This window comes from Tamandua tetradactyla, chromosome 7 (genome assembly GCF_023851605.1).
Source record: "Tamandua tetradactyla isolate mTamTet1 chromosome 7, mTamTet1.pri, whole genome shotgun sequence".
Classification (NCBI taxonomy): Eukaryota; Metazoa; Chordata; class Mammalia; order Pilosa; family Myrmecophagidae; genus Tamandua; species Tamandua tetradactyla.
The window spans coordinates 18,247,298-18,264,550 of NC_135333.1; the positions used below are offsets into that span (position 1 = coordinate 18,247,298).

General features: G+C 38.7%; 1 protein-coding gene across 2 annotated transcripts in view; it reads right to left on the bottom strand.

The window, feature by feature from the left end:
• SMYD3 (SET and MYND domain containing 3) overlaps positions 1-17,088 on the bottom strand; it is an 876,127-nt gene extending 859,039 nt beyond the window's left edge. For both annotated transcript variants that reach the window (XM_077168525.1, XM_077168526.1), the window contains exon 1: positions 16,832-17,088. In XM_077168525.1, coding sequence (XP_077024640.1) covers positions 16,832-16,995 — 164 coding nt within the window. In that variant the 5' untranslated portion in view covers positions 16,996-17,088. The remainder of the gene's footprint in view (positions 1-16,831) is intronic.
• Between the last annotated feature and the right edge of the window lie 165 nt (positions 17,089-17,253).

The window sequence follows — 17,253 nt, forward strand, 5'->3', positions numbered from 1 at the left end:
GGAATATTACTCAGCCATAAAGAAGAATGAAGTTCTGATACATGCAACAACATGAACAAAATGTGAAAACATTATGCTAAGCAAAATAAGTCACACCAAAAAAAAAAAAAACACAAAATATTATAAGATTTACTTGTCTGAAATATCTAGAATAAACAAACTCATAAAGACCAAAAGTGGACTAGAGGTTACCAAGGACCAAGGGAGATGGAAAGGGCAGTTATTGCTTAACAGGTAAAGAGTTTCTGTTTGGGGTGATGACAAAGCTTTATTAATGGATAGTGGGAGTGGTGACACAATGTCAACATAACTGGTATCATTGAAGTAGACTCATATAAATGGTTAAAAAGGGAAATTTTGTGGTATATTTATATATATATAATAATTTTTAAAATAAGGCCATATTGATATAGGATGGCCATTAATATGACTAGTGTCCTTATAAGAAGAGGAAATACGGACACAGACAAATGAGGGAAGAATGGCAGGTTACAAATGAAGCAGGGTTCATGGATTACTGGCAAGCCAGGAGAGAGGCATGGAACAAGTTTTTCCCTATAGATGTCAGAGGAAGTATGGGCCCTACCAACACCTTGATTTCAGACTTCTGGCCACCAGAACTATAAGACAATAAATTTCTGTTGTTTGAAGTCACCCAATTTGTAGCACTTTATCACAGCAGCCCTAGAAAATAAGACACTACTTAAACTGAGTACCAACTAACTATTATACAATCAGAAAATAAAATATTTTTATTGCTTTCTTGTATACATGTAATTTTCACAAAAAAGAAAAAAAGTCAATTGTGATAATAAAAAAAATTATTCCTTCTAGCCTCCTATATTCTGGAGCAGATAGAAGGAAAAATCGGAGAGGATGGTATGATAGCCCATGACAAACTCTGTGATCTGTCCTGTAACCACTTGTTGAAGAGTGCTTTGAATACTAAAAAAATAATAAGTAAATAAAAGATTAAGGAAAATTGTTAACTCAATAGCATTCTCTTTTCTTGATCACATGCACAATGTAAATTTTGCTAATTAACATCTATTTCCTAGCTAGAAATAAACACAATAGTTGAAAAATGCTAATCAAAATTAAATTTTGATATGCCCATCAAATTCATTTGAGAAATACAGCAAATATTCAAATTTAAAATTCAGTAAAACATCATATTTATGACAATCATTTAAATATGACCAGAATATACTAATGTAAAATGTCCAGTCCTTTAAAATTCAACATGCATAATTATTTATGGATATCATAAGTAGCTTGAATACCTCAGTGGTAGCAATTTTACCTTAGCCCTTGTGCTAGTTTGAAAGGATGTATGGTCCCTAGAAAAGCCATGTTTTAATCAAAATCCCATTTCATAAAGGCAGAATAATCCCTATTATATATTGTATGTTTAGATCTGTAATTAGATCATCTCCCTGGAGATGTAACCAATCAAGAGTGGTTGTTAAACTGGATTAGGTGATGACATATCTCCACCCATTTGGGTGGGTCTTAATAAGTTTCTAGAGTCCTATAAAAGAGGAAACATTTTGGGGAATGAAAGAGATTCAGAGAGAGCAGAGCAGAATAACACAGCCAAGAGAAGCAGAGTCCATCAGCCAGAGACCTTTGGAGATGAAGAAGGAAAATGCCTCCCGGGGAGCTTCGTGAAAGGAAGCCAGGAGAGAAAGCTAGCAGATGACACCATGTTCACCACATGCCTTTCCATATGAGAGAAAGCCTGACCATGTTCACCATGTGCCTTTCCAGATGAGAGAGAAACTCTGACTGTGTTTGCCATGTGCCCTTCCACTTGAGAGAGAAACCCTGAACTTCATCAACCTTCTTGAACCAAGGCATCTCTCCCTGGATGCCTTAGATTGGGCTTTTCTATAGACTGGTTTTAATTGGGACATTTTCTCAGCCTTAAAACTGTAAACTAGCAACTTATCAAATTCCCCATTTTAAAAGCCATTCTGTTTCTGGTATAATGCATTCCAGCAGCTAGCAAACTAGAACAGCCCTTGAATATACAGATGCAGGGAGTGCAGTCAGTTAAGATGAAGAAGAACAGTAACAGTTGTGAACTCAGACTGCACATTGTAATAATCTGGAGAGCTTGTAAAATTTCCATGCTCAAGTCATAGTCTAAACCAATTAAATCATATTCTCCAGGTTGGGACCCATTTATAAGTATTTTTTAAAGCTTCCCAGGTACTTTCATTGCATAGTCAATGTTGAAGAAACAATGAATTTGAAAAGAAACTCTGCGCAGAGAAAACCAAAGATCAGAGTTCTTCATATATACAAAGAGAGAAAAAAAATATCCCAGGAAGCAGGTACTACTTCATTAGCAGGTTGTTTCCTCATTTATTTATGAGTGATTTTTATTTATTAAGGATACGTCTTTTTTCATGTTGAAAACATTTCCCTTGGTTTCTTGGCCTTTCCATTTTAAAAAGGTTCTTTGACATTCAAAAATTTTTAACTCTTATGTAGTTAAATCTGTCAATCTATCAATCTATCTTCACCCTTGCGGTGCCTCTTACTATTGCCTCAAAGGCTAACGATAACAATAAAATCAGAAGACCCCTGACATTATGATTCAAAAACAAAATAATGAATTAAAAATTCAATACTATTTCCAAGACCATGCACCCCACCCCCCCAAAAAAACACCTCAGTACCGACCTAGAATTATAAATATCCTTGCCATTTAAAACAAAACATTAACAGGTCAGTTGTAAAATAGTAAACTGGCAACAAGTTAACTCTAAAAAGGAAACATTCTTGATTCTGCTATAATTAAACAAGTAAAATAATGGCTTGACTTTGTCCATTTCTTATTTTAAAACAAAATGTCATGGGGTAGAGTTGATAGGCTATACTGGAGGTCACTCTTAACACACGCTTCAGTTACAAATTGCTACCAAGCAAAACTTGCCAAACCCCAACCAAAACCATTCCTGCCAGTCCTAAAGAATAACTAGGACATTATATAAGATTCTACAAAGCTTCCATGCACTAGGGTAACTTTCCAAAACCTACAACCTCCAGATGGGTCCCTGGAACAGATAAGTCCTGAAAATGCAGAGGGGTCAGCGTTCCCAAAACATCAACTAGTTCCACCCCTCTATCCCATATTATCGACAGACTCTTTCAACATGAAAAAGGTAAAATAGGCATAGTCCAAATACCCCTAAAGAGTAGGAGAAAGATCAGAGGTTATGGTGAAGCTATGCAGAGGTCAGGTTTAACAAATGGGTATGAGTGCTGAATCATTAAATTGATATTTCTGTTCATCTTCAGTGTCTTGGAGCAGCTAGAAGGAAAAGGAAAAATTGTGGAACTGTAACCCATACCAAACTTCAGACTGTTCTATAGTTTACTTGTTGGATTGTACTTGGAAATTTATTGCTTTTTGTATATGTCATATTTCACAATAAAAAAATGAAAATAAAATTTTTTAATGTCACCTGTGCTTGTTACATGGTTATATGCCTTTCAGGAACTGTTGAGAAATGTAACTGTTAAAGATGGGAAAGCAGGCATTCAAATTCTAAGATTGGAAGGAGAGAAAAAAAAACAAAGTTATTCCACCCACTTTCTTTCCTCCTACCAAATAATTATTACAGCAAAAACTGGGAGAAAAAAAGTAGTTGTACAAAATCTTTTGCAGTAATATACTCTACTGTAAGAAGATTAACAGGTACAATTTTTCCCCAAGTTAGTCCCAAATTTAAATGTGGTAAGTTTCAAACATAGTTCGACTCTTATTGTGTAAATAAGTGGTTATTATCAATAAGACATTGTAACCATATAAATCTGACCAGGGCTTTTTCATTAATGATGGTGTATTTTATATAGATATTTATAACGGAATTTGACTTGCCTTTTTTTTTTTCAGTCAAATTTAAAACAAGAGTTATGATAAGCGTTACAAGTTGAGAACAGTTTGGTTCACAAATAGTTTGGTAACCTGAACTCAGGAGTATTATTTTTAATAGCTGAAAACTAAATCATGCTTATGAAAACCGTTTGTGTGCTTTTTAGGCCACTGTCCACCAGAGGGAGTATTATATCCAATTAAGACCTCATGAGGAAATCCCAGATGGAAATGGAAAATTAAAATGTTAGATGTAGAGAAATGACAGGAGCAACAGAAACAACAGAAGCCCCAGAGCCAACAGAGAAACAGTCAACAGAAACAGAGCAGAGCTGACACAGATACAGATACTTGGAGAAAAGAGACACAGATGTTTATAGATGCTTGGAGCCAAGCAGACATCACCGTGAGAAAGATGTCGAGCAAGCCAGAACCTGGAGAGAGCCAAGAGAAGCCAAGAGATGAAAGCCAGCCCCAGAGAAGCAAAGTGAGGAATCCAGACAAGAACAGAGGCTGAAGGCATCAGAGCCCAAAAGCAAAGGACCAGGCATGCTTTCCCAGCTGACAGAAGTGTTCCAGATACAATGGCCTTTTTTGAGTTAAGTCCTGACAGAACCCACAGTCAGAGATTTTTGGAGATACAGAAGCACAGCATCCCCAGAGAAGCCTTATGAAATGAGAAGAGAAAGCTAGCAGAAGTCGCCATGTGCCTTCCCAGCTGACAGAGGTGTCCAGAAGGCAGAGACCCCAGCAGATGCAAGTAACCTCTTGTTGGTGTCTTAATTTGGACACTTTCACGGCCTCAGAGCTGTAAACTTGGAACTTAATAAATTCCCTTTTTAAAAGCCAAAAAAAAAAAAAGTTAGGCGTAACATTAGAGTTAAATATAAAATTAAATAATAAAAGGAGTCTCATACACAGCTGTTAGTAGTGTGAAATTACATCTATTTTTTCGACAGTATAAATAAAAAGCCTAAGGGGGTGCAAGGGCAAGTTCAGCAGTAGAATTCTTACCTGCAATGCGGGAGACCAGGGTTCAATTCCCGACCCATGTGCTTCCCGAAAAACAAACAAGTAAAGAAAGAAAAAACAAATAAAAAATTAAACAAATGGTGCTGCAATAACAGGATACTCACATAGAAAAAGAATGAAATGTGACTCCTGCCATACAGCACCCAAAAAAATAAATAAAATAAAAATAAAGTCTGAAACCAGTTCATGCCACTTGACCCTATAATTCCACTTTTCAGAATTGTACCTTGAGAGAATAATCAGAGTTGTAAATAAAAGGTATTTTTACTAAAAAAAAAAAATTAAATCATAGAACCCCAAAAGAATATTAAATGAACATTTGTCAAATAACTGGGTTGCTGAGAATTCTAGGTTTAAAGTACTTACAGAAATCAGTGCTCTCACAATTTAATATATATACAAGTTACATGGCTATCTTAATGTGTATTATGATTAAGTCTGTGATGTGGTATAAAATTCTGCATTACTAACAAGCTCCCAGTTGATGTTATTGCTGCTAATTCACTGACCACACTTGGAGTGGCAAGGACTAAATTATTATGCAAATTTAATTTCTAAACTCACATTAAATACTTATATAAAGTGACGGAACTGACTGGGAAGGAATGGAACTCTAAATTTGAGATGCAAACATTTGGGCAGATAACCATGAAAGTAGGTAACTTGAACCCGTAAATTCTGCTAAGTTGCCTTTCCCAAGAAAAGCATTCTGAGGAGGTGGTCCTTAAGACCTCCCCTATGGTTACTGCCCTGTGAAAACTGCTGATCCTCCTTGGAACCATCTACTCCACTTCTCACTGTAGATTTATGACCACACTCAAAGTCTGGGGGGGTCCCCAAAGATAAAGTTAAAAAGTATGACCCTTGAGAAGTGCATTACACATCAAAAGAATTGAAAAATTTTGCCAATTTATATTAGAAGAAGCTGGGGAAACTCATATGGAATGAGTCTTAAGAGTTCCAGATTAGGGTGGAAGGAAGACAATGTTGGATAGTGCTGAATGTATTTATATGGGTACACTAAGCAGAGATGGTAGATTCAGTATGTGTTTTGGTTTGCTAAAACTGCCAGACATGAATTGGCTTTTATAAAGGGGAATTATTAAATTACAAGCTACAATTCTAAGGCCATGAAAACACCCTAATTAAAGCACCAACAAGAGGAAACCTTCACGTAAGAAAGGTCAATTGAGTCTGGGGTTTCTCTGTCACACAGGAAGGCATTTGGCAACATCTGCTGTCTTTCTCTCCAGGCTTCTGATTTCAAACAGCTCTCTCAGTATCTCCAAGCATCTGTGTCTGAGCTTTCTCCAAAATATTCTCCTTTTAAAGGACTCCAGTAAGCTAATTAAGGCCCATTAAGTTCACATCTCCATGGAAACAACCTAACCAAAAGGTCTCACCCAATAATGGGTCTGTCCCCACAAGATTGGATTAAAAGAACATTTTTCTGGGGTACACAACAGTTTCAAACCAGCAGGTAGGAATGGCTTGAACAGTTTGCCTGACTAGCTGACTGAAAGGTGGCCTCCACTAAATGCAGCTAAAATACCAGAACTTCTTTGGTACACTGAGAAAGAGGGTATTAAATGGTTTAGGGAGCGAAGAATGCTGGAGTAGATTTAATAGGTAAGACCTGCTTATCTACCCCTTAACCATGTCCCCTGGGAGGATCCAGATAACATTCCATTCACCAAGCTATAAGAAACATATTCATGAAGGGAGTCCTGGGATCATTTAAGTACTCTGTGGTAGTTATTCTTTGTAGACCAGAAAAAAATAAAATTGGAAACTACTGCTCCCTAGTTTCCTGAATTCAGCGGGAATAGATCCCATGCTGTCAGGGGCCAGTGGTAGCACTTAATCACCAAAGACATGGTGGAAGTGGACATATAACGGGCAGTCAAAACAGAAATCAGAAGAGGGAATTTGAACTGCAGAGACTATTGGTTAACAGATTAGTGTCCCCAGAACTGAACTAGATTGGCAACTGTATCAGTTTGTAAACTGCCAGATTGCAATATACCAGAAATGGAACTGCCTTAAAAAGCTAATTTAATGTTACAAGTTTACAGTTCTAAGCCTAAAAAAATTGTCCAAACTAAGGTATCCAGGGAGGGATACCTTAATACAAGGAAGGTCGATATGCCTGAAACAACTGCCAGCTAGGAAGTCACGTGGCTGGCATCTGATGGTCCCTTGCTCCTAGCCTCAGTTATTTTCACCCTCTATTCTCGCGGGGGTTCCTCACTTTGCTTCTCCAGGGCTGGCTTTCATCTCTTGGCTCCCCTAGGCTCTCTCCAGGTTCTGACTTGCTTACATCTCATGGTGACATCTGCTGGGCTCCAAGCATCTCCAAACATCTGTGTCTCTGTTCTCCAAGTGTCAGCATCTCTGTCAGCTCTGCTCAGAAATTTGTCGGCTCTGTCATTTCTTCAAAATGTTTCCCCTTTTAAAGAACTCCAATAAACTAAATAAGACCCATCTTGAATGGGTGGAGTCATATCTCCATCCAAAATAAAAGGCCATACCCACAACTGAGCACATCATATCTCTGTGGAGATAATCTAATCAAAAATTTCTGTCTTGCAGTATTGGATTAGGAGTAAAAGAAATGGCTGCCCCTACACGACTGGATCAGGATTAACGCATAGCTTTTCTGGGGTACATAATACTTTTAAACCAGCACAGCAACCTACTAAAGTCTTACCCAGTTAGCATAAGTGGAAAAGCTCTAGATCTGGTAAGCAGAAGCCTGATTTGAATCACCAAAATAAAGAATTGTGGTCCCTTTCTCAATTCTCAGATTTGAGCCACTTCAAAGATCCAATGCCTAATGGATGAATGTTCAGATCCCTTGAGAAAGAACCCTACCTACAGAGTCAAATATGTATACTCTAAATCTTCCTCCTAAGCTTCCCAAAAGGGACCTGTAACTGTTACAACTGTAACTGTGCACTGGAGAAGAGAGCATAAACTTTGGGGAATTATTGGACACTGGCTATGAAGTAAAGTTAATTCCTGAAGACCCAAAATGCCACTGTGGTGCAACAGTCAAGAACAGGAGCTTATGGTAGTTAGCGGATCAACATAATTTGGGCTGAGATTCATCTTAAAGTAGGTCCATGTTATGGACAAATGAGTAAAAAATAAGAAGGATAAAAAATAAATAATAGGGGAGTAAAGTAAGAAATTCAATAGACTAAAATATTGGTGGTCAATGAGAAGAAGGGGTAAAGGGTCGGTATGTATTAGTTTTTTCTTTTTTCTTTTTCTGGAGTGATACAAATGTTCTAGATATGATCATAGTGATGAATATAAACCTATTTTGTGATGTTGTGAGCCACTAATTGTATTGATTGTATATTATGTATGGACTGTATGTGTATGAAGATTTCTCAATAAAAATATTTTAAAAAAAAACAAAACTGAAGAGATCACCCTAATAGTCAAATACAGTATTCTCTGATTGTACAAAAAAAAAAGTACACCTAGGAATAATTTAAACATTTGATTATGTATGATAGTCCCTAATTCCTTCTCATCATTTCCAGTGTAGTTTCAGGGATACTATAATCTACATTTGATTAGTACTTTCAGAGTACTTATAGTGAATGGGCTATATGTCACTTCACTTCTGAAAGTCCTTGCTTCTCATGTTTGATCAGCAAACCAGCAGCATTAGCATCAGGTGGAAGTCTGTTAGAACTACAGAATCTCAAACCCTAATCCAGTTCTTAGAAAATCAGAATTACTTTAACAAGATCATTAAGTAATTCATATGTACATTAAAGTTTGAGAAGCACTCCTCTAAGTAATTTAGCCCAACAGAGGTTTACTTTCTCACTCCCATCAGAGCAGTTCTCCATGATGTGATTTATGCTTTCTTATGTTTCACTATCTCAACACATGGCCTCTGCAGTTATCAAGGCAAGGTTAAAAGAGTATGGAAGATGGCACAGAATATTTTATGGCAGGTCCAGAAATGACTTACACAGCTTCCAATCCATTCCCTGGCCAAACATCAATCACAGGCCCTAATCCAACTGCAAGAACGTTGGAAAATTTAGTCGTCTTGTATGTCCAGAATGAGGAAAATCACATTTATCAAAGGATTCTGAAGTCCCTCAGGAATACAAGGGAAAAGTTAAATAACCAGGTTTAAGTATGGGCAGAGCAAGGGAAGTTATGAGTACCATCACCCCCAGTCAAATTCTGGGGCCAATGGCCAGTCAATAAACTGCCTCACCTTGCATCAAGTGGTTTATTCTTGGTAAAAATCAGCTGGCAATTTCAAAAAAAAAATGTGAATAAACTGGAAAACATTTCAAAAGCATCTCCACCCTAACCTACACACACTTTTCACACAATTTCAAATGAAACAACATGTAAGAAAGGCAGTCTTAAAGTTTATTTAAATCTCTAATTACAAAAACGATACATGCTTGTTTGGGGGGAAAACACACACAAAAAAATACAAAAGGTTATCTTCACCTCTCCCAATCCCACACTCTCCATAAGTAATCATATGATAATCCTCAGGTGTCTTTCCAGACCTTTTCTATACACACAAGTACGTAACTACATATATAAAGTTTTTTTTAAATAAGTTATACATTGTTCTATAACTTAATTCACCCAGCAATATGTCATAGACATCCATCTGCATCTGTATAAACAGATCCATCTGAATCTTAACAGCTGAAAAGCATTCCCTAATATGGCCACACCATAATTTTATGAGTCCCCTATTAATGGACATCAAAATCCTCCTTTTGTTTTTTCAGTTACCAAAATGTCATGCTCAATATCTTTGTACATCTTTGGTATTTGTATTTCTATCACAGTCCCAAAAGCAAGGTCAAGAAAACAAAGTTTTCAATTTTGATAGTTATTACCAAATTCCCTCCAAAGGAGTAGTTCTAACTTACACTCCTAGAGCAAGTGCATGAATGCTCACTAGTCCATATTTGTGCTTTTAAGAAACATAACACTTCTTTAGGGTTTTTCTGAGAAATAAATGAGTTTGTACACAGAGTAAAGCACTTAAAACCATGCCTGGCATTATTTGTAAGTGATAATAAATATCAGTTATTCAATGATACTATTCAATTGTCACATACTATGGTAATGTAAATGTAAAGTGGTTCCCTTAGTCCCTTTGATAATCAGGATCAATCACCATGCCATATCCAATTAAACAGAACATCTTCCCCATGACTATTAAAAAACTAGAATCAGCCCAGAGTTGAGGGATGAGAAACAAAAATTGAGGGGGTTGTTGTAACTGAAAGGCATTAACTCTATGTTTTGGTTCCTGGACCCATATGTATTAGGTGGTTATGAGAAAACGTCAACTAAATACTGTTCTTTAGTTCAAAACACATATTTGAGGACAAATCCTAATCTCTCAAAATGATACAAAAGGCAAGTCTGTTGTTCTATAAAGTGGTTCTCAAAATATGCTCCACAGACTCTTGTAGGTCCCCAAGGTCTTATTAGAAGACCACAAAGTCAAAAGTATTTTCATAACACTATTACATTTTGTGTCCTTTTTACTCTCAATCTTTCAAGTGTACAGTGGAGTGTTCCAGAGGCTACATAATGTCATTGTGAAACACAATAAATGGAGAAGCAATTATAAGAATCCAAGGGTCTTCTATTAAGCCAGACATTAAAGAGACAGGGAAAAATGTAAAGCAATGCAACTTTTCTCACTAAATTTGTTTTGGAAAATATTTGTTTCATAAAATACTTTCTATTAAAATGTAACAGATTTATTATTTTTAAGTAGATATTTTTATAACTTAGTTTTAATTTCTTACACAGTAAATTTCAATAGATATGATATAACCCATATAAACAAAAGCTCTTTAAGAGTCCTCAATAATTTTTTTGAATATCCTTCAAAAAAATTTTTGATAATTTTTTATTTGGTCCAAAGACCAAAACATCTGAGAACTACTGGTCTATAAAATCAGCTGTCTCCAATGACAGGATATGTTCACAGACATGATCCCAATGCATCAATTCTTTCTGTGAAGGTCAGAACAACCTTGTGAGAAATACCACAGCACTACAGAAGATTTTCAGGTCACAGAGATGGTAGTTCAGGCAGAGAAATGACAGAGAAAACAAATCCAAGTGCAAAAAAAAAATTGGTATTCCAATGATAAAAAAAATCACTGACCCCTCCATGACAAAAGGATTTAAACTAACCAACCTGACACCAGATGGCTGGTTGGTCCCAAAGGTGTGTCACCACTTGGGGAACTGAGGATCAGTTACTAGTGGTAGTAAACTTGACACTCTGTACAAGTAGAAGCCACACTGGCCATGGTGAGGGGAAGTCTGCACTGTTGAGTTCCAGGCACAGCCTCCATCCCTGCCCCACAGTTGCTCTGTTCTTGAGCCTTTTGAACAAGCGTCATGCTGTCTGAAGCAGGAGAACAATGTATTGCTGTCCACAAAGCAGGTCATCCTGTCTGATTAAGAACGTCCTCTGTTGTAGCATTCACACGGACCAAATGTTTTCAGGCTCAGGACTCAGCCATACAGCCCTTCCCCAAACCTCCTTGTAAAAGAAAAGGAAGAAGCAAAAGAAACAGGAATTATAACTCCCATTTAAAAAGAAAAAGGGAAGACATCCATAGAGTTCTCTCCCAACCCACCTTATTATCAATCCATCCATCTTATTTTATTCCAAGTCCTTAATTCTCAGGTAAACCCATTAGCCAATACCTAGGAATGCAAATCCTGACTTCAAGCCATTTCAAAGTTCTTTCCTTTGAGAGGACATCTCTAGTCCTTTGACTTTCAAGGTCACCCCAGGCAGCAATTATAACACTGCAGTAGTTCACCTGCACCTGAGGCTGACCTATTTCCCAAAATCAGCTGTAAGTGCAAGAAATTGTCTTTTATTTACTAAAAAGGGATGAGTGCCTTCCTTTTTCCACTTGGCTCTTTCTACTCTAAAAGCCCATAAACCTTAGGTTAGAAAGCCAATGTGGAAATTCTGCCTTTGCTGAAACTATCCATTTCAATGCCTAACATTCCTGGTAACTCCATTTATTTAGAAAATCCACCCTACACCTCGGTTTCTCAATTCCCTGATCATTTAGTTCAACAATCTTTTCTTGCTCCCTACTTCATCCATTTTCTGACATATCCCAAACTGTGTGTACCAATATGTACACTACTTCTAAACCATGTATTTGTCAAGTCATCCCATTCTCTGACTACACCAACATTTCTTTGACCACACCAGGATCTCTAATGTATTGACCCTACTGCACTTCGTTATCCATCATCCTCCTCAAGACCTCATTCCCTAGGTTAGAAACCATGTTCCATGATTATACCCTCCCTTGCCTACATCCTTCTCTCCTTCCATCATACTAATTGGCAATCCTCATCCTGGGTAACCATTTCTCAAAACCAAGCAGCTGACTATTGGTAGGGAAAAATGCACTACCCTGCTAAACACTCTAACTTTAAATAAATGGACACGAGTTTTAATTACCTAGACCCTCAATACTTCCCAGCAATTCTACTGTATTTCACTAGGCAATTGACTCTTTTCTCCTAGAAGAACACTTCAAACCTCCTTCTCTCTAAGAGCCACTTAGCAACTACTTCTTTTGTTAACCTCAAACCACCACTGCCCTTTTAATCACCACTGATCTTGCCTTCTCTGGCATCTCTTCTTTATACCACAATATATAAAGGTATTCCCTCCTGCCTCCACCCCAGGTTCAATCCTTGGTCAAACTGGATTTCATCATCCCACCAAATGCTACATTCCTTTTTTTAGCCAATCACATTTATACACAGTGCAACTCAAGTGTGGTTGTTTTGTTTTCTTTAATTGATCTGATCTGTCATGAATATAGGGCTGTTTCTTCTATAATGAATACAATCTTCCTCATTAATACACATCTTAGTGAATAGGTAGGGAACTTAAAACTTGCCAAATAATATTTCAATCTGTTCCAGTCAATATTCAGACATTTAAGTTAAACTCATTACCAGTGCTAGTTTAAATAGTTGCTTTCAGGTAGATTTTTCTCCAAGATGTGGCTTATAGGATATCCTGGAAGTAAAGGAGGTAAGAAAACCTTTGATCTTTAGTGCCTCTCTGGGTTCTTATTGGTCTCTGCTGCAAAGAGATGATCAGGTCCAATGGCTGGATTGGTGCCATCTCACCTTTTGAGTAAGGGTATGACATTTTGGGATGTCATCCTGGCTCCCATTCTTGTTAGTCATGATCCTGACCTCTAGTCCACAGTCACACAGTCCTTTGTCATGACACCTGTCATTCCACCAGGACTCTCAGCAACTCCAAATCATTCACAGCAGGATGAGAGCATTTCAGAATCTCTTAAAGGAGGTTCATCTATCTAGCCACTTCTTTCTACCACTGCTGTACAATAATCCTCAATGTTGGCATAGCGCCAACCTGCAAAGCTGTCCCCTCTTGTAATTCCAAACAAAAAATCCTCTACTTTTGACTTTCCCCTCAACCCAATAATACCCCCACCCCAACCCCAGAACTTTGACCAAAAAAGGTCAAAACATACATTCTCATAAACTGTTTTCCCTACTTCTCTCTCAATTTTTCCCACGATCCACAAGGCTCACAGAGATGGACTTTCCACTTCCAACTCATTCTCCTTCCTCCTGGAGGCACTAAACCTCAAGCTCAGCCATAACAATGGAAGAGAGAACCTGTTTATTTCTTCTACAGAAGAAAATATCATTAGAATTTTCCAGGGGTAGCCCTTGGTAAGGAAGCCCCAGGCAGCATGGAACTTCAGAAAAAGATAGATAATTACAATGTAATTTGATGTGCTCTATTCACAAAACAAACAGAAAAGAATATACATGCAATCCTTAAGTCAATGAATCTTTTCTATCTCCATCAAACTAAAAATGTGTGCAACAGCAAGGAGAAGAATTAAATTACTTGAAGTCACAATTTCATTTTCATTTAATCATTCTCAGATTTACCCATTTAATTCTCTTTTCTACTCACAAGATGAAAAACAGAAGTCACTCCTCAATGAGAGGAAAAAAAAGAGAAGCCATGAAGCAGGTTCAAGTTTCTCCATTAATAAAACTAAATATGCAGAACAGATACACTAAGCAAAACAGTCCAAGGCCAAAGGAAATAAGAATCTTATAGTAAATAGAACTTTATAGCAATACATCATTTAGTCTAATGAAGTGATTATAATAAACACTTATAAAACGTCTATAAGAAACTTATAGCAATACATCATTTGAAGTGTAATGAAGTAATTATAATAAATACTTGCTTTTCCATTCTATTTTGATTCTCCCCCTCCCCAAGAAACTATTAATTGTTACAAACTAATATTTTCATTCCATAACGTAATTCAAGTGCAAAGCTGAAGGACAGCAACAGCTAGGAAGAAAATTCTGCCAGGCATTCATACTACAAACTAAGGACTCACTGTGTGCTAGGCAAGAGGACTACAAAACTGAAAGATACAATCTCTCTCAAGGACCTCACAATTGACAGTGAATAAGAAGAAATAAATTTTACTTGGAAGATGACAAGAAACACAGAAACTGTGTCTCCCAATGATGGGCTTGAAAAAACTACAGAAAACTGCATAAAACAATACCCCAAGTTTTGATTTCCCCAACACTATTTTCAAGATGCAATGATTCCTGACTATGTACTTCAGACCTAGTACCACAACACAGGTGAACTATATGTTAGCAATCCACAGTAAGTACAAATGTATCGTCTGTGCAAAGTACTAATAAACAAGTATCTGTTAGAATGAAATAACCATTTGTGTGTTTTAGCTTGTTTTGTTTGAATGCTTGGCACTTATTCCTTTTCCTGTCTTTCCTGTGGATTTTCCCACCGTATGAACATTACTGGGAAGTAGGGTTTGCTTCCTATGTTAAAAGCTGAAAGGGCCAAATACTCACCTTCTCAACTTCCCTTGCAGCTGGTGTGCAAGCGGTGACCTTAACTCAGCCAATCCAAGACACCCACTGAGGACTTTTAAATCAGAAGCTAATTTCACAAAGCTTGTTTGAAAAAGTTCTTCCTGACAGTTGCAACAACAGCAAAAAGCAGTTTCCCATACAGTAGAGGTAACAACAGCAGAAGTGATAGTGGCAGCAGAATCAGGTCCAGTGTCCATGGTACATGCAGAATCCAGTTATCATCAGGCAGAAGTGATGTCCCCCACCCCACTGCCAGCCAGTTTCACAGTGCAATTCTGACTTGGGGCCTCCCTTGCTTCCTGCTCATTCTTTGAGTCTGGATTCTTCAGACTTTACAGGAATACTCAGAACACCTTAATATACTTTCATGAAATTCCTTTTTTGGCTAAATCACTACAGTTCTTGCAAAAAAGAAAAATGAGTGATAGACAGCAGTAATCAAACAAAATGGTAAATCAAGAGGCTCCCCATCTACAATAGGATAGATTTGTAGTTTATTCTGGGTACTGGACATGGGTCAATGAATCAGGTTCAGCTCTGATAATTTAGTTATTAATTCATTATCATTTGTTCATTCCAAACTTTTCTATTCAGTATAGAACCTAGTAATTTTATTTTATTTATGAGATAACCCACATCTTCATCAATTAATATTATAGGGCTCAAGAAACAGTAAATTCTCTACTTCCGATAATTTATTAAAACTTTAGATACCCACCCCCACCCACCCTCAAAGATTTAACAGGATGAAGAGCCCAGCTTTTAATTTGCCTGAATGAAAACCAAAGAGCTAGGGCTCTAAATACCGGGGCTTGCAATAAAATGTCATACTAGAAAGAATAAATTGTTTTCGACCATTTTCCAAAAACGGAAAGACACTCTCTCAACAGATGTTATAACTACATTGGGGGTAACAGATACAATTATTATTTGCTCACTTTAAAATGCAAAATCAAATAAATTCCTCCATTCTGAATCACATAAAGATGCAGTGAGATTAGCAGTCAAGTTACAGATTTGAGTTTGCAGTTAAATCTCCCCACCTCCACCCACCCCAATTTCAAAATAAATCTGGAAGAGTAGTCAGAAACAAAATCATCCCACCTTGTTTCAAAACAGAGCTCATCCCCCCGGCACATAATAGAGCCCAACAATATCTGTTGGTTGAATACAATTCTATGAATATGCATTTATGTTAACAAGTTTACACAAATTTCTTTCCCAAAGCGCTCTACACAGGCAGTGTTTTGAGGCTTACAAAACACCTTCATATGAATTCTTGCATCTAGGTAGATGGCAAAGAGTTTAACTCGCCCGCAGAGCCATTAAATAGCAAAATCCACCGCAGAAGCCTATTAAATTATGGTCCCACAGCACGTTATTTGCATCTCTACTTGAGCCCTCCGGTTACACTGCAATTTTCTCTCCCTAGATCTGCTCCTGAAGAGGCCCTGTCCCGTTCGTCTTCACACCCCCAAAACAGAAAGTTCCTGCACCACAGAAAGTGCTCCGTAAGCACCCGGACTTAAAACCCCATCTTTTCCTTGCAGGGCCTCAGTTGTGAACCTGATTTACACACATTCCTGCTCCCTTCCACTCCATAATCCCCGCCACTAGCGACTTCCACAGCTAGACCGATGAAGCTTTTCGCTCAGCGAAATTATCCAACGTGTTTCCCCTCTGCCCACACCACCCGCTCCCCAATTTCTACCACACCCGGGGTGACAGCGGGGACGCGGTGCGCGGAAACACCTCCGTCCTGCCCAGCTGCAGCGGCTACGTCTGGAATCCCCAAACCCCCGCCCGGGGGGCCTGTGAGTCGCGACCAGCCGGCCAGCACGAGCACGACCTGGTTCCTCCGCCGCCCCGCCCACCGGGGTCCCGGCGCGGCCTGAGGTGAGGTGAGCGAGGGCGCAGCGTACATACCCGAGCAGGCAGTGCTCACACACGACGCCGCGGCGTCCCTTGCACACCGTGTACGCCAGGGGATCCGAGCGGAAGAGCAGCTCTCCTGCGCGCAGCGGCGCCGAGGCGCGTAGTCCGTTCCCCCTGCCGGCAGTCTTGAACTTCTCCACCTTCGGCAGCTCCATACTCCGGCGACTCCGGTACCTCAAAAGCCCACGGGGTGAGCGGCTAGCGGGTGGCAGGGCCCGCGCGCCTGCGCCCAGAGCCTCGGGGTCCCTGTGCGCACGCGTCAGCGCCAAGAGCGGGGGCGGGCTCCGCGGAGGCCCTGCGCATGCCCAGACGGTGGACCAAGGTCCCTCGCTTGGCTGGTGTTCAGCGCCCAAGAAGCCCGGCAGAGGCAGATAGTGGGTTTTTTTTTTTTCCTCTCCAACTTTTATGAAAAT